Below are 18,445 nucleotides of genomic sequence, written 5' to 3'. Positions count from 1 at the left end.
TCAACGGAAAACGATTTTATGTAAATGGTCTTGTTAGGTTATTAGCTCGTGGAGTACTTATTTTTCATTTGATCGCACGAATTATAAAACTCGATTCTTCTCACATTTATTTTAAAAGAATCCATTATTTTTACAAATGAAATGAATAAATAATCTTAATATATATATCTATATATATATATATAGGGATGTACTAGTATAACAACTAATTTTAAAGTTACAACGTACATCCAACCACGTGCTGCCATGTGGCACGAAAAATGCAATATTGTATACAGAAAAATGCAATACACATTTGTAGAAGCTATAAATGAATTTCGGCGGATTGCATTTTTGTTATATGCAGATTGCATTTTTTATCATTGAGTTTTGCATTTTTGATATTGACCGTTTAATTTGCATTTTATATATAGACGAATTGCATTTTTATATGTGAAAATGCAAAACTTAACAATAAAAAATGCAATTTATGTGAAAATGCAAAACTCAACACTATAAAATGCAATTTACATACAACTAAAATGCAATCTGCGAAAATGCATATACAACTAGATTGCATTTTTGTGTTTAAAATATTGCATGTTTTGTGCCACATGGCAGCACCAGATTGGATGTACGTTATGACTCTAAATAAGGGGGCACCCTAGTGCTCCCCTATATATATATATATATATATATATATATATAGAGTAGTGATATAGGGCAAGTGCCCATTAAGCACATAATTAGAGAACAAATCACAACCATAAGATTAAGAAAATCAAGGGCCAATATTTACACATGTGATTTTCAAATTTGAAGTTCACTCTATCACATATTTACTTCACTATAACAAGGCGGGGGTATAATGGTCATTTCACACACAAAATTAGGGTTACACTCTAATTAGTCTCTCATTTGTGAAAATCATCTCTCCCGCTCGATTCTCCCTTCTGTTCTCTTCACTTCTTTTCATTCTCTCATGGTTGATTCATTCTCACTCAACATCAACGCCATTGCCATTGCCTCATTCTGTTATCGTCAACATTCCTACCGATTTAGAACTCAACGTTCCGTTGTTTCAACATCGAACAAATGTAATCAAAACATAAAGATTTCTCAAAATGTAAGAAATCATTCCTACCGATTTAGAACTCATTTTCCATTAACATTTCTTCATCTGATTTAGATTTAATTTTATTTTGTAGCTTTTAAACATCAAAATATGAATACAACAAGAGAATCTGACTGTATACTCAAAATCGCCAATCGTGATTCATTCCTATTTATTGCTTTGATTTTCTTCATTTCAGTGTAGTTTATTCTGCTTAAAGAGGATCACTTTATGCTTAGAGTGAAGTATATGATACATGCCCTATAGTGTTTTGGTTTTTGTGATTTCAGTGAAATGTATAGATCTTAAAGTGAACTGATAAATGCTAAGAGTGAACTGATATATTGCTAAGAGCGAAATGATATATTGTTCTGTTTTTTCAATTCAGTGAAGTTAAATGTGCTTAAAGTGAAGTATTCCATGGTTAGAGTGAAGTGTTAATGATTCATGCTTATATTGTTCTGTTTTTTCATTTCAGTAAAGTAAAACATGCTTAGAGTGAAGTATTTCATGATTAGAATGAAGTGTTTGTCATCCATGCTTATATTACTCTGTTCTTTCATTTCAGTAAAGTAAAACGTATTTAAAGTGAAGTATTCCATGGTTAGAGTGACGTGTTTGTGATCCATGCTTTATTGGTCTGATTTTTCATTTTAGTGATGTAAAACATGTTTAGAGTGAAGTATTTCATGGTTAAAGTGAAGTGTTTGTGATCCATGCTTATAGTGCACTATTTTTTCATTTTAGTGAAGTAAAATGTGCTTAGAGTGAAGTATTCCATGGTTAGAGTGAAGTGTTTGTGATCCATGATTATATTACACTGTTCTTTCATTTCAGTAAAGTAAAATGTGTTTAGAGTGAAGTATTCCATGGTTAGAGCGAAGTGTTTGTGATCCATGCTTATATTGCTCTGATTTTTCATTTTAGTGATGTAAAATATGTTTGGAGTGAAGTATTTCATGGTTAGAGTGAAGTGTTTGTGATCCATGCTTATAGTGCACTAATTTTTCATTTTAGTGAAGTAAAATGTGCGTAGAGTGAAGTATTTCATGGTTAGAGTGAAGTGTTTGTGATCCATGCTTATAGTGCACTATTTTTTCATTTTAGTGAAGTAAAATGTGCTTAGAGTGAAGTATTTCATGGTTATAGTGAAGTGTTTGTGATCCATGTTTATATTACTCTGTTCTTTCATTTTAGTAAAGTAAAACGTGTTTAGAGTGAAGTATTTCATGGTTAGAGTGAAGTGTTTGTGATCCATGCTTATATTGCTCTGATTTTTCATTTTAGTGATGTAAAACATGTTTAGAGTGAAGTATTTCATAGTTACAGTGAAGTGTTTGTGATCCATGCTTATAGTGCACTATTTTTTTATTTTAGTGAAGTAAAATGTGCTTAGAGTGAAGTATTCCATGGTTAGAGTGAAATGTTTGTGATTCATACTTATAGTGTGTGACATCCCTAACCAGACACCTGCATTATTTTGCATATTATCATATTATATTGTCATTGCATATTATATTGTCATTTTTAGTATAGAGATGCTAAGTGTGTTATAGAGCATATATTAGTTGTTAAGGTGATAGTTCAATATATATAAATAGTTTTAAATCATGAATATTTAATTTAGAATAAACATAATTATATATTATGTGTAACATATATTTTGCCTTAGTATAGTAAAGTTAAATGTGCATACTATTTACGTGAATGTGTGTGTGCATAAATAATTATTTTCGAATATATATATGTAATTGTTCTTAGTATATGTACATAAACAATAGTTTGATTAACTAGAATCTAGACGTGACACTACTTATAACTTGTATAATTAGTTTATTAACTATGAGGCATACTAAAGTTTTAGGGAAGGATACGTGTACGAATTCAGATGATTTCAAATTTCAAGAATTATGGGAAATGCAACTCAGTCCAAAAATGGATACGCATAACTATATATTATTAATATTATCATCATCATTCCTGCCGTAATATGTATAAGTAATTATGAGTACAACAATACTTAACATAAATATTAATTGTTTTATAGTATTAATTAGTACCTAAATAAGAGTCGGTCTATTACACCGCCTTATACATTTATATATATAAAGAAGCTTAGGTTTGTAAGGGAGCAGAAAAATATGGAAGAAAAAAAAAATAGAATTGAGGGTCATAGTGCAGGAGACGGAATCGGTGTTCAACTAGTTATCCACCTTATTTAAGGTGAGTACAAATCACACTTTTAATTTTACATATTTTATGTGCTTCTTTGCTAGATGTTAAATAAAGTTAATAATTTGATTATATGATGTGACTCTGATATAATATGTGCGTTTTATGTACTTGAAGCGTGGATTAATTTATTTAATATTTATGAATTTATTTATAGTAAGTGCATACGTCATAAGGGTTGAGGTGTGACATAGTGCACTATTTTTTCATTTCAGTAAAGTAAAACGTGCTTAGAGTGAAGTATTCCATCGTTAGAGTGAAGTGTTTGTGATCCATGTTTATATTGCTCTAGTTTTTCGTTTCAGTGAAGTAAAACGTGCTTAGAGTGAAGTATTTCATGGTTAAAGTGAAGTGTTTGTGATCCATGCTTATAGTGCACTATGTTTTCATTTCAGTGAAGTAAAACGTGCTTAGAGTGAAGTATTCCATCGTTAGAGTGAAGTGTTTGTGATCCGTGTTTATAGTGCTCTGGTTTTTCGTTTCAGTTAAGTAAAATGTGCTTAGAGTTGAGTATTTCATGGTTAGAGTGAAGTGTTTGTGATCCATGCTTATAGTTTCTATAAATAATTCAAACACTTCACTCTAACCATGAAATACTTCACTCTAAGCACATTTTACTTCACTGAAACGAAAAACCAAAGCAATATAAACACGGATCACAAACACTTGACTCTAACGATGGATCACAAACTATAAGCATGGATCACAAACACTTTACTCTAACCATGGAATACTTCACTCTAAACATGTTTTACATCACTGAAATGAAAAATCAGAGCAATATAAGCATGGATCACAAACACTTCACTCTAACCATGGAATACTTCACTCTAAGCATGTTTTACTTCACTGAAACGAAAAACCATGATGAACAGGAAGATCTAGAGCAACGAAAGTAGAGGCCAAGATGATGATTGGAAGCTTGGCGTCTATGAAGGCGAAGATGTGCCAATTTGATATATTCATAACATGTTTCATTTAGTTCACTGTAAACCCTATTCGGTTCATTTAAATTCAATATTATGTTTGGAGTGAACAGATTATGCTTAGAGTGAAGTAACAACATGGAGATAGATGTGGAAAAATTATTGTAAACTTCAAGCGTTCATGCCCATTTGTATGAAAATGATATAGTTCATAATATTTTTCAATCGATATAAAGCTCATCAGTTTCAATTAAATTAAATATTATATTGACTATTTACTTTACTGTAGAGCATATTTGTTTCACTATAAACATATTTGCTTCATTGTAATTCAATGTAAAGTTATTATACTTCACTATAAACATATAATAGGTCACTATATGCACAATATACTTCATTGTAGTGAAAAAATAGTAAACTATAAGACATGTTCAATTTACATCATTATAAGCACAATATATTCCACTGAAAATGAAAAAAAAATAGTAGACTATAAGATATGCACAATATACTTCACTTTATGCTCAATATACTTCACTTTATGGTCAATATACTTCACTATATGAAAAAAAACAGTACATCATTAGAACATTACACGTTATGCATAATATACTTCACTTTATGCTCAATATACTTCACTTTATGCAATATTAAAAATCGTATTTATTTCACCGGAATGAAAAAACAGTACACCATAAGGTATGCTCAATATACTTCACTTTATGGGCAATATACTTCACTCTATGAAAAAAACAGTATACTATAACCAATATTCTTCACTCAAATATTAAAAATCATTCAAAAGTGAACTAAACATTCTACAAAGTGAACTATTTCTGCCAGATTCTCACTGCCTCTGTTTTGACTTCTCTTTCATCTTTTTGCAGTACCTCGAAGGATTCACAATGAAGGATGATCGATCAGGAACCGAATCTGGAAATCATGCTTGACGATCGATTAGAAATATGGAAATCACGATGAAGGATGATCGATCAGGAACCGAATCTGGAAATCATGCTTGACGATCGATTAGAAATCTGGAAATCACGAACAGGATGAACAAATCTGGAATTGTGATGAATCTGAAATCTGGAATTGAATCATGTGATTTCACGACGAAGGACGATCGATCAGGAACCGAATCTGGAAATCATGCTTGACGATCGATTAGAAATCTGGAAATCACGAACAGGATGAACAAATCTGGAATTGTGATGAATCTGAAATCTGGAATTGAATCATGTGATTTCACGACGAAGGACGATCGATCAGGAACCGAATCTGGAAATCATGCTTGACGATCGATTAGAAATTTGGAAATCACGAATAGGATGAACAAATCTGGAATCATGATGAATCTGAAATTTGGAATTGAATCATGTGAATTCACGACGAAGGACGATCGATCAGGAATCGAATCTGGAAATCATGCTTGATGAACGATTAGAAATCTGGAAATCACGAACGAGATGAACAAATCTGGAATCGTGATGAATCTGAAATCTGGAATCGAATCATGTGAATTCACGATGAAGGACGATTGACCAGGAATCGAATCTGGAAATCATGCTTGACGAACGATTAGAAATCTGGAAATCACGAACGAGATGAACAAATCGGGAATCGTGATGAATCTGAAATCTGGAATCGAATCATGATGAACAAATCCAGAGGATTAACGACCAGGAATCTTGAATTTTGGAAGAAATCGTGAATCACGAAGAGCTAAGAAAATCACGGAAATATGGTGGTGGTGAAGAAATCGTAAGTTTGATTTAGTAATATTGAATTCCAAAAATGCCCTTGGGCTATATTTAAGCAATAGGATTACTTAAGCCATAGGATTAATTTGAAGTATTAAAATGTGTGGCTGAGATTTATTCTCTAGTTATGGATTTAAAATTAGTTAAACATTGATCACTTCTCTCTCTATATATATATATATATGGGAGTGTTATATTGCTAACTCAATACTTAATTGCTAACTACAACTCAATAATAGCCATTAGATATTCAAACTAAAGGCCTAGATCATCAACCACAAAATATCAGTACGATCAACAAAAAACGTCAATAAGGCTATAGGATTAATTTCAATAAAAATCAATAGGGGTATTAATGTCAAGTTAGTTATAACTAACTTTTAAAAGAAATCCCAAAACTTTAAATTCATATAACATATATCAAATTAAAGATAATTTTATAAGGATTCCAACGATATATTACATGCATATGTTCCGACGTCAAAATTTGAAAAAAAAATCTAGAATTTTCGTATTTTTCGTACACAGGTTAATGTCAATGCAGCTAAGATAATATGTCAATATAAAACATATAAAATGTCAATCCTAAATTTGTGTTGACATTCTCAAAGCATTGTGTTGATATTTTCGAAACACTATATTGACATTTTCATCCAAGACCCTAATTTGGCTTTTTTTTTATCTTTTTCGATTTAATTAATAAAAATAAAAATTACACGTGGCAAATTGCAGACCACACGTTTTTTAAAATCATGTGGCCTTAAATTAGTTATAGTCAGCAATTAAATGATGGGTTAACAATTAATCACTCACATATATACATATACTTTCCTATATGTTCAATTGTTACTAGATGTTCATTGGCTACGTTTCTAGTAAGTACGTGGTCCTTAATTTTATAGGATTCATATAATCATATTCAATGTACTACATATACACATATATGATAGGATTAAAGTAAATCCAAATCATAGATTAATAAAGCTAAATATAGTTCATTGATAAAAAAAAAAATTGGATGATGTAAGTCAAAGTTATTATTCCATATTCATCATTTATTACTTTGATATATCGACGGAGGATTTTTCATGAAATGACTCGATCCTAATTCCTAACACCATGAATAATACTTCCTCTAACTCCACAACGTAGATTAAATACGATTGTTAAAGTTGAAAGAATGAGAGAAGAGTAATTAAAATAGTATTAATAGATAGCGGAACTAATTTTATAAAAATAAGATTATTTTTAAAGAAAAAAGATGAAGTACTAGTAATTATAAGAAGACATGTTCTCATGCCTCACAATGAGTAATTAAGCTTTGCCATCTGGCTAAAATAATAAAATAAGACTATTTTAAAAAAAAATTGAAGTACTAGTGATTATAAGAAGACATGTTCCCATGCCTATCAATGAGTAAAGCTTTGCCACCCCATTATAAAGTAAGACAAATTAGATTCAACGTTCTAACCCTCGAATTCAGTCTGATCACACGTGCACCTTCTATTTGCTTTGGGGTTTTGAATGTGAAAATAATGGACCACTCTGCCTCGTTTTTTCAAAAAGTTGCATGTGAATTCAATCATAAGACTTGAAAAGGTTAGGGTCAAATCAATACAAAAGAAAAGATAAAATAGACCGATTTGTAATCACCACAGGAACATTTGATTTTTTTGTCTAATTAATATAGTCACTAGTCAAAATCCGTGTAAATCTAGATATTTTTTTCTAGGGAAAACCAAATTATTGTGAAGTGATGACGATTTACATGAAAATCACCGTCACCTTATCTTACATTGACATTCTCTTTAAGTTCCAATTCATTAAACAAAATTGAGAATATATTGAAAATAATTAGAATTTTATATTGTCGTTGAGATTCAACCAACTCTTTGTATTCGATTCTCATGTAAAGAGAAGTGGCTTTTCATAACCCGTGAGATTTCAATATGACCCATGGACATTGGCGGATATGGGTGCATCCATCCATATCTAGTGAAAAAATAACATTATCGCTTCCTCTAAGTATAGAAATATACATGTGTTTTCAATATGTCATGTAAAATTTAATAGCCTAATAATTAAGTTATTATAGTCTATTAATTAAGAGATCTACGGTTGAATCCTAATGTAAACATATTTTTTCTTGTCTTTATTGGATACATATTTTTCCTTTCTTTATTTTATTAATTGATAACGACTACTTCTTATTCCTAAATATGATTTTGTATACTTAATTTAAAGTTAAAACCACTTTTTTTTTATCATAAAATACTTATTTTTATGATTTATATTGCATCTTATTCTATGTGTACCAAAATAAACATTTATAATATTTATGAGATTGAAATGTTGATTACTTTGCCTATATTACTAGTTTTTTTTTTAATTTAAATTATTTAATTCATAGTTTATATTTTTATTTATTTTAAAAATCCTAATTATTTACACTAGTAAATATATTTGCATACAACAATTTAGAATTTTAAATTAAGGTGTGTCTCTCACTTATTTTTAATTTTACGAACTCCCCGATGAATTAAACATGACTTATCTACAATTGTAAATATTATCATATCTTGTAATGAATATTGATAATGGATATGTATTCCGACATCTTTCAAAATCAACTAGCATGATTATAGTTCTACAACGATAAAAGAGAGATTTTGATAGGATACAAAGCAAGAGAAACATAAAAACACATAAATACCTAATAAAATAACATAGAAAAAGAGCAAAGCAGTATGTTGAAAACCATAAGACAAAAAAAAGAAAAATTATTTCAAAATTTCCTACTAAAATAGTAGAAAATTTGACAATCAAATAAGGTAGATAACACAATATCAACACGGTACCTCCAGCAGCAATGTTTCCAGTATGTGTATAGTAGTAATAGATTTTGCCACATTATTCAAGTTTCGATCAACCAAAGTTTAGCAAATGGAAGGATAGCCTGCAATAACCAATAAATGCATATAGTTATCACAAAACGTGCCTTCTTCGTATATATAACTGACAGACGATTGTTAGCTTATCAGAAGATCATGAATATGGACTCAGGTGGTAAGAGTAAAGAGTGGAAAATCTGTTGAGTTTACGATGTGCAGAGCTTTGTTGCTTACCTATTTACCATTTATGTAGTCGAGGAGCATTTTATCGAGCTCAAAATGCCGGCAAAGAAGTTTCTGCAACAACAGTTCGACAAGTATGATTATCAACAGAACAGTTGGATAAAGAATGAATGGCGTTGTATACTCCAGGTCAGAAACTAGGTCACACTGAATGAAACAAAGTTCAGACCAGACATGCTTTTATAGGCAAAGACATCAATAAACCAGCTCTTTTGTCATAGGAGAACGTAATCGGTTTGTGGAAATAACCTTGGACACAGGAGCCTCAAAAAATTTGGCTTCATAATCCGTCTCAGGTAATCGTATTATCCCAGTTCCATCACGGAACAATACGTATGCGGGAAGTTGGTGCAGACTTCCTGTTATCAGTTAACCCATCAAATGATCATGAATTGGAATACGTATATACTAAAGAAACAAATACTCCTATATCATTATAGTATTAACTCATTACTCAAAAACTGAGTTAAAAAAACGATTCCAAACTTCTCAACAACTATGGTCTTTTAATGAAAACGGCTCCTACCAAGGCTGATTCCGAACTTCTCAGCAGCATTTGGAAACAGCCCAAGATCAACTGTTACAAATGATAAATTTTTATTTGAGAATCTGCAAAAGAAATCAGTCAATGTATTAAGGAATAAACTCAGAACCTTAATGAAACCAGATAGATAAGGAAAGCTCCAAACTCACGTAACCGAGAGTTCGGGAATAAAGGAACTTGCTCGAATGCAACTGGAGGTAGATAGAGAACGAAATTCAACCTGGAAAAATTGAACAAAGTTAATTGAGGAATTCTCTGCCAAGGAGAAAAGAACTAGCAACATTTTTAAAGCACTTGTAGCAGTAGAATGGCACAAGTGATCAGAGTACTAGGTAATAATCTAGCATTTGTAGATAAAATAAAATTTTACAAGTTCCACCTAAATTAGAATAGTAACTAATATAACATTAGCATAAACATGAATTTCAAAACAATTTATACTAGAACCAACAAGTCTCTTATGATACATGGATTGAAGTCCACCAATATAGGACCCAATATGCTTACTTCAGCAAAAGTAATAGTACAGGTTATAAAATTGATACATTGGTAACTGAATGTATTGTTCTTCATAATAAGATGATTCTCACAAGCTTTTACATTTCTTGGCCCTGTCAATTAGAGCAAGTATGGAGTTCTCAATCAATATTATGTTTATGTTTGTCTTCAGTACACTACCCCGTCATCAACACCATCCTCTGTCCTTACACATACTGACATATTACATATACAACCTAGTGCTGCTGTTACAAGTACTGGGCTAGAGAGAGAGAGAGAGAGAGAGAGAGAACACACCAACCATCCAAAATTTTGATGTGTTCACTTCAGTAAGCACGGTTTCCAACTGGAGCGGTGTCAAAGGACTTGATGCACCTAGTTAAAGTAAAAAAAAAACAGATAAAAATTAAATGACAAAAGTAATTAGAGAAGACAGTAGATATTTATGCTATGCATATTCACCACTTTGAGAGTCCCAAAGCAATTATAAACTTAATGGCAGAGAAACAAAATCAAAATAGAAGAGAAAAGAATGAACTTCATTTGAGTTCAGCATAAGTTTACCAAATCCTTCATATGCAGGTTGTTGGGCAATGATATATATAACTGTCATGAAGAAGCAAGATAAGTGCATTAGGAGTTGAGAGAGTTTTAGGCATGACCAATTAAAGCTGATGACTGCAGACATACCTAAAAATGCTATAGCATACCACAAGGCCAAGTGATAGTCCAGCACCAAAGCAATAGCAGCAAGGAAAATCTGAAGACAAACTCAAGTTAATTCCTTTAAATAGAGAGGAAAGCACATAAATGAAGCAAAGCAAGCATACAACAATACACAGAGTCAAAGCTTATATGCAATATAAAGATTATTGCACATGATCCCCAATTCTATTCCCCTTAAAATAACACTAACTTCTTCAAACACCACTTCCTCATAAACATTAGTTTAGCTAAAATTCTTTGGCCACATACTTGGATTCTATCTATGTAAATATGCATTACAGAAGGTTCAGTTTCATCTCTATTCATCAAACTTTGATCTACTAATTTCTAAAGGCCCATGTGTAGCTAAGGAAAATGCATTATGCGTGCAGAATGCATGAGATTGTACTCGTATTCTTTTAAGATCACCGGCTCATTTAATAACGTTGCAATAACAAATCAAATCCAAGACAAAAGAAGAAATCAATTTGATACCTTTGCATAGAATAAAGTATCTGATATAAATGCCTCCCATGATTCCGTTCTCACCACCTGCAAGTTAGCATCAAGAAAATTTAAATTAACCAGTTAATAATGATGATATCCATAATATTCAAAATTTAAAACAATAACATCAGCATCACTCAGCTCCTACCATTTCCCCACATAGATGTACCAAAAGCATGACAACTCCAAACCAAATTTACAACAGCTAAAACAGAGATGCTTAGATCGACATGAACCCTAACCGTATACCATAAATCAAACAATTCGATCGTAACTAACCAAAAAATTGGGTGCGAAAAAAGGAATAATTGTACCTTGATAGCAGCTAAAACACAAAAGGAAAGGAAAGCTTGAATCTCCTGCAATAAACAGTCAAATCAATAAAAAAATTCCGGAAAATAATATTGAACCAAAAAACACATAAACTTGAAATCAAATTTACTCGGTGAAGAAGATGAGCTGAGCTGCGAGACGAGAGGACTTGCGCGGCGGCGCAGCGAACAGGAATGTAGGAGAAGAAAGCCAAGCAATGCAGCAAATAGTAGGATTCCGAAACCATACGGTTCATCCAATGAAATCCGATCGACGACATTTCCAAATCCGCAGATCTCTGCAAAATCGCTTTAGATTTTCTCCCTTGAAATTTCTGATGTTTCGGGCTGAAAACGGGCCGGTATATCAGGCCAATAGGCCCAACTATTACCATATATAATTGTGGATCGTCACATATATAAACGGGCCTTGCATTCCCTTCAAAAAATGGATTTCTGTTACAAAAACTATTCCTAGTTTAAAACTGTTTCAACATATAAATCGAGTAGCTATATATTATTGACATAACTAAACAATCATATTTCCTCAATTACGTGTAATTCTTATATATTTATTTCTCAAACATTAACTTATAAATTTATAATCTCCTAAATTTGTTGATCATCAACATCGTCATTGTCATGAAGAACATATGTTTTTGGATGTTTATTCATAAGTTTATTAAAAATTGTTATTGCTTGCTTTGTAGTAGATGTTATGAGTTTTTTTCAATCATTCATTCCACTCATCTTTTGAGTATTTGCTTCCCCTGCAATCGTTTATCTTTTATTTGCATTTTTATTGAGTCATTTCGTCGACACTTGAAAGATTAATTTTTTTGTGAGATCACATTTGAATTGTCTGCTTTCTCGTGATAATATTATAAACATGGATAATATCTTCACTTACATGGACCTGGCATACATAAGGATCGACGAAGATTTGCATAATTGTTTTGGAGAAGAAATTTTTAATACTTGCATTATAAAATTATAGTTCGACCCCTCCATAAATTCAATACTCGACGGTATGCAAACCATGAGAAATGATATGCTACATACCTTATGTGAGCTCCTTATGTGAGCACCACTCTCGTTTGATACACGTTTAGCGTCGTTCATTTCGATTTATCTATTTAGCTTAATTCTAATACATTAAAAAATATTATTGCAATTTTTAATTTCACAAAATTCATAAAAATCAAAGTTTGATTTATTATTTTATTCATTTATTTGAAATTATTGAGAAATCGAGCAAATCGAGCTTTGATTTTTATGAGTTTTGTGAAATTAAAAATTGTAATAACATTTTTTAATGTATTAGAGTAAAACTAAATAGATAAATCGAAATGAACAACTCTAAATGTGTGTCAAACGGGAGTGGTGCTCATATAAGGAGCTCACATAAAGTATGTAGCATATCATTTCTCTGCAAACCATTTCCACTCAATCCGCTCTAAAAATTATGTTTTGAATTCTTCGCTATACAAGTAATGACCATGGCATGGCATGAATTAAAACTCAAAACGATAACATTTTAATACATCGAAACTAAAATTACACAATAATAGTATGTGAATTATTAGAGATGATTTGAAACGAATATTGTGTTAAATTTCATAAAGACTTCTTACATGCCAAAACAAACTAACCCAAAACTCATTTCCAAGCCATAATTTCCCTATTCATATTCCAATTTTTTAGGCAAGCTTGTCCCCATTAAAGCGCAAATAAACCCCTCCCCTCGCTTCTCTCACTCCTATTCTCCCTAAAATTAACACTCACCTATTTCTATTTCCCTCTTTCTCTCCATCCCCATTCCCCCATGGAAACCCCCCAATTCTTCCAATCCGACTACTACTCCTCCTCCCCCTTCGCGCCGGAGAAGCGCCTCTCCGACGCCAAAACCAACGACCATTTCGTCATCGACGACCTCCTCGACTTCTCCAACCACGACGCCATTGGCCCCGACGCCGACGCCGATGCCGATGACTCCTCCACCGCCGCCCCTCTCAACGCCTCCTCCACCTTCTCTGCCGCCGCCGATCAGGCTTTTGTTCAGGCCAGCGACGTCGCCACCCAATTCTCTAATGACCTTTGCGTCCCGGTGCGTTTTTTCGGCCTAAAATTCACAATGTTGTTTGTTGGAAAATAGTTTCCTCCCACTAAAACTGAAATTTTTTTCTTTTTAGGCACGAAATTAGTCAGTCAGGTGGAAAAAATAAAGCGCGAGACCGAATAAAATTTTACTTCATAATATTGTTTCTAGTTTAGAAAATGTGTCACTATGTGACAATACAAGAAGGAAAATGTGTGACAATTAATATTACCGAATAGTAGTAACTTTTTTGTTAATGGTTTTTTGAGAATTACTATGGTGCCGTCTTGCTTTTATTTGCTTTTTTTTTTTGTCTTGTCTCTTATCTTAGCTTAAGTTTGATTACTTCATTTTATAGAAAATTTTATAAAATTTTAATTTATGTGACATTAAAATTTACAGTATGAAGATATGGCTGAGCTGGAGTGGCTATCGAGCTTCGCTGACGAATCATTTTCAAGTGAAGATTTGCAAAAGCTACAACTGATTCAAGGCGTGAAGGCCCGAACCAACGAGGCCCCGCAGCCCGAACCGGCCCCGGTGGTCCTTTCGGTCCCGGCCAAGGCGCGGAGCAAGCGGTCCCGCGCGGCCCCGGGCAACTGGACCTCCCGCCTGATGATGGTGTCACCGCCAGTGACACCAGAAGCCCCCGCCATGTCGTCCTCTTCGGAGTCGAGCGGGGGCAACAAGAGGTCCCCGAAGCCCCCGGGGGCCAGGCAGCGGAGGAAGGAGGCCCCCGAGAGCTCCGGGGAGGGGCGCAGGTGCCTCCACTGCGCCACTGACAAGACGCCGCAGTGGAGGACTGGGCCCATGGGCCCAAAGACGCTCTGCAATGCCTGCGGCGTCAGGTACAAGTCGGGCCGGCTGGTGCCCGAGTACCGGCCCGCGGCCAGCCCGACTTTCGTGACGCTGAAGCACTCGAACTCGCACCGGAAGGTGATGGAGCTGCGGCGGCAGAAGGAGATGGTGCAGGCGCAGCAGCAGTTCCTCCACCACCAGCACCAGGGTGTTATCTTTGACGCCGCCGCCGCCGCCGATGATTACTTGATCCATCAACAAATTGGGCCGGATTTTCGCCAGCTGATTTAGCATTAATTAAAATCTTTTTATTTTATTTATTGGAGAGGATTTTTTTAATTTAGATTTTTTTAAGCTCGTTAATTTTTTTAGGACAATTGAATCCTAACTCCTCGAATTTAGATTTTTAGATTTGTGAGGACTAATTAAAAGTGAAAAAAGATAGAAGAAGACCGAATAGGAAAGGAGGAAAAATTGGAGAGGGAAAAGGGGGCATGTCCTAAATTGAATTGTATTTGAGCAATAATTATTGAATAAATTTTCGTAATTCGAATTTGCATTATGCTATTTCTATCTAATATATGTGGCAAACAATTACTTTTTCCATGCATTTATTTCAAACTAAACTAGTACGATTCATTCATGTCGGTAGCGTCGGTTCTCAAATTTTAGCCTTTACCTACACAAGAGAAAATCATTATTATTTTATTTTCTGATTGCATAAAAAAAGTTATATATCAATAATACAAAGTGACAAGACAATCGAAATGTTGAAAGCATAGCTTATTAAATAAACAAAATATGTGCATATACCAAATATAAACCACTCAAAGAAGAAATTTTAAATTAAACTGAAAAATATGACGAAACTTTAGAAGCATGAATTTCAGTGAGGATGATATGTGTTGAGGTGAATTTCCAAAGAGAAATTTACAGAGAATGTTAGTAAATGAAAGTACAGAAAGCTTTATTGTTTTATTCACTTTGGTTGGTTATGAAAAAGAATTTAAATTGGTGATTATATTCATATAGATAGGTCTCTTTGTGTAAAATGTAAATATTTGACAATGATATCTTTAAGCACGGAATTCAATTCTACCACCAAAGATGCATTGATTTTCGAGAAAGAATACATAAAATTTGAAAAGGTGGAGTTTTTTGAGTCAGACGTGCCTACTTTCATGCAATTGCATGTGAGTATCCATAATCTTCACAATTTTAATTTCTATATTTTAATTACTTTTAAAAAGTCCACAGTCCATTTTAAGTTTCAATATTGGACCAGTGATATAATCTCCACTCCAAACATGTGATGAAAAAATATGATGTATTATGTATATATATATATACCACTTCAATTTTTACTCTATTGGTCATGAAATTATGGTTTAATATGTTTAGTTTTGTGATTATTTATAATTTAATTAGCTTATGGTATGTGTACTGCAATTTCGTTATTAAATTTTATAGTAATGTAATGTGCGATCCAAGGCTACACTGATCCATAGGCCTAGCTATGCTACTTTAATTTAATGGAATCTTAGTATATTTAAAATATATCTTCTGACTATTACTATGATTAAATACATTAAAATTCTGAAACCATGTACTGTAATTAATGTCCTCTGCACCAAGGTTTAATATATTTTCTGAGTAACAAGATGTAGATTATATATTAACTCTATTAATAAAAAATTTAAAGTGACAGTGAGAGCTGAATAGAGTGGTGGATCAAAGAATAGTTTTGCGTATATACTATATTTAACATTAATTGTGAGGTGCAGCATTTATTCAGCGTATCATTCCTATTTCCTCATGGTATTATTCGTTCCATATATGTATTTTAGCATTTTCATACAGTTAAAAATAATTAGTATCAAATTAAATACAGTAACTTTTTCCTTTTTCTTTTAATTGTAAACTACAATGTTCATTGTAAAAAGTCTGTACACTCTCCAGTCCACCATGTTACTGACAAATACATTTGACATTATCTGGTTTTTTTTTTTTTTTTTACTCGTATTGATTTTTCCCAATTTTGTAATTGTCAAATACAAACTGTGTTTATAATACTATCATTTTTGTACGGGAGACAACCACATGAGAAATTGACAATATCGGACCCATAAAATTTTACTAAGTGCTTAATTTAGTTAGTTATTAATTATTCAATAGAATTCAATTAAAATCGTTTTATTTACGTCTTGATCTAAAACAAGAGATTTTTTATACATCTATATATTACTCTATGTCCCATAATATGAGTCACATTTATTATGGGCACGAGTTTTAAGAATTGTAAAGAATAGTGAGATGAAAAAGTTAGTGAAATATGAGTACTACTTTTTTATATTAATTTTATAATAGAATGTGAATAAAATGAGTTTTCGTATGACCTACTTACCATTCATGGTAAAAGTGAAATATGATGGTCATTGTGGAGAAAGAGAGTACTCCCTCCGTCCCAGAGAAGTTAGCATACTTTGAAAATGGCACGGGATTTTAGGAGGTTTTATTTTGTGTGTTAAATGGAGAGAGAAAATATAATTTTTATATTCATGTGAGAGAAAACTTTTTCCAAAAAGGGAAATGTGACATCTTTTTGTGGGACAAACTAAAAAAGAAAGTGTGCCAACTTCTTTGGGACGGAGGGAGTACTATATTCCACGAAACATAGATGATAAAAAGCAAATGATAGTGGATTGCTCTCAGCATCTACAACCCTCTTTTTTAACCAATTTTTATTGAAAAATAAAAAATAAAAAAAATAATCAAACTCTTGAACTGGGACAAGGGTGCAACCGTGCAAAGGAGAAGAGGAGACAGAACAACACTGCAACTAAAGCACGTGCTCCTCACGTTGCACAAACATTACAAATTTAGGTCTTTATAAAACTGAATAAACAAATTAAAGCGATCATTATTTTATTATTTAAAAGGGATCATTATTTGCTTTGAAAGAAGATAAGCCCAAGAAAGTTGGGTTTCGGTTTATCTTAATAATATAACAGGCTCAGTTTAATGGGCCAATCTCGGTGGCTTAAGCTAATATGTAGATTATTGGATGAAATTTATTTTTGAACCGTAAGAAGAGAAATTTTGCTGATATTGATGCCCACGGTTTGAAACCAGCGGTACAGTTCTAGAAATTATCGAACTGAAACCGAACTGCGAGGGTTTTGTGGTTAGTGTTTCGATTTCGAACTGACAGTTTTCACGGTTCTGAACTGTTTTAAGCGGTTCCGGCTCGGTTCACGGTTTTCCGACAGTTTTCACGCTTCCGATTTGGAACCACCCGAAACCCGGCACAGTTTTGGTTCTGATATTATGGAACCTAAACCAGCCCACGGTTCCAAAAGTAACGGTTTCGGTTCGGAACCGTAACCGAGGGTAATGGTTTTACGGTTAACCGTCCGAACCGCAAATATTGGGCATTTCTAGATATTGCTATCGCAAACACAAAAAATAACGTAATCGTTACAATGTTTTACATAATTATATAGAATTGTAAGATTTTGAATTATACCATTACTTCCTCCATTCCGGCTAAGATGACACACTTTCATTTTTTATTTGTCAGAAAGAAGATGACACATTTCTATTTCTAGTAACTTTTTCCCTCCAATTAAATATTCAACTCTCTTTTTCACTCCATTTAATACTTACACACACTTTTTTCCTTTCCAGTTAAACACATTAACCAATAACTCCTAAAATCTTATACTCAATTAAGAAATGTGTCATTTTAGTCGGGATGGAGGGAGCAATAATTAACCTCATGTTAAGATACTAGGTTGACATAGTATGTTACGCAACAAAGTTGTCATTCTATGCAA

The 18,445-nt window shown here is 32.8% G+C and overlaps 2 protein-coding genes and 1 long non-coding RNA gene across 3 annotated transcripts; 2 read left to right on the top strand and 1 right to left on the bottom strand.

Annotated features, from left to right (window-relative positions):
- Positions 1-3,234: 3,234 nt before the first annotated feature.
- LOC125209070 (uncharacterized) lies at positions 3,235-4,468 on the top strand. The gene is made up of 2 exons (XR_007174295.2): positions 3,235-3,316; positions 4,201-4,468. It is a non-coding gene; the product is annotated as an uncharacterized LOC125209070 (long non-coding RNA).
- Positions 4,469-8,593: 4,125 nt separating this feature from the next.
- Positions 8,594-12,088, bottom strand: LOC125215643 (Thioredoxin superfamily protein). The gene is made up of 11 exons (XM_048117125.2): positions 11,845-12,088; positions 11,717-11,761; positions 11,391-11,447; positions 10,881-10,950; positions 10,755-10,796; positions 10,492-10,565; positions 9,842-9,912; positions 9,675-9,757; positions 9,398-9,507; positions 9,140-9,202; positions 8,594-8,970 (listed from the first exon to the last, which is right to left on the bottom strand). Exons 1-10 carry the CDS (start codon positions 11,992-11,994, stop codon positions 9,140-9,142), a joined length of 765 nt encoding a protein of 254 aa, XP_047973082.2. The 5' UTR covers positions 11,995-12,088; the 3' UTR covers positions 8,594-8,970.
- A 1,393-nt stretch (positions 12,089-13,481) lies between these two features.
- Positions 13,482-15,164, top strand: LOC125216120 (GATA transcription factor 12-like). The gene is made up of 2 exons (XM_048117744.2): positions 13,482-13,820; positions 14,214-15,164. The coding sequence occupies exons 1-2, from the start codon at positions 13,539-13,541 to the stop codon at positions 14,898-14,900; spliced, it is 969 nt and encodes a 322-aa protein (XP_047973701.1). The 5' UTR covers positions 13,482-13,538; the 3' UTR covers positions 14,901-15,164.
- Positions 15,165-18,445: the final 3,281 nt, after the last annotated feature.

The sequence above is a fragment of the Salvia hispanica genome, chromosome 3, assembly GCF_029641045.1.
Source record: "Salvia hispanica isolate PSC_SH4W2 chromosome 3, Shi_PSC_v1, whole genome shotgun sequence".
NCBI classification, from domain to species: Eukaryota; Viridiplantae; Streptophyta; class Magnoliopsida; order Lamiales; family Lamiaceae; genus Salvia; species Salvia hispanica.
Note: the sequence above shows the minus strand (reverse complement) of the source record. Positions and strands in the feature narration are given on the sequence as shown.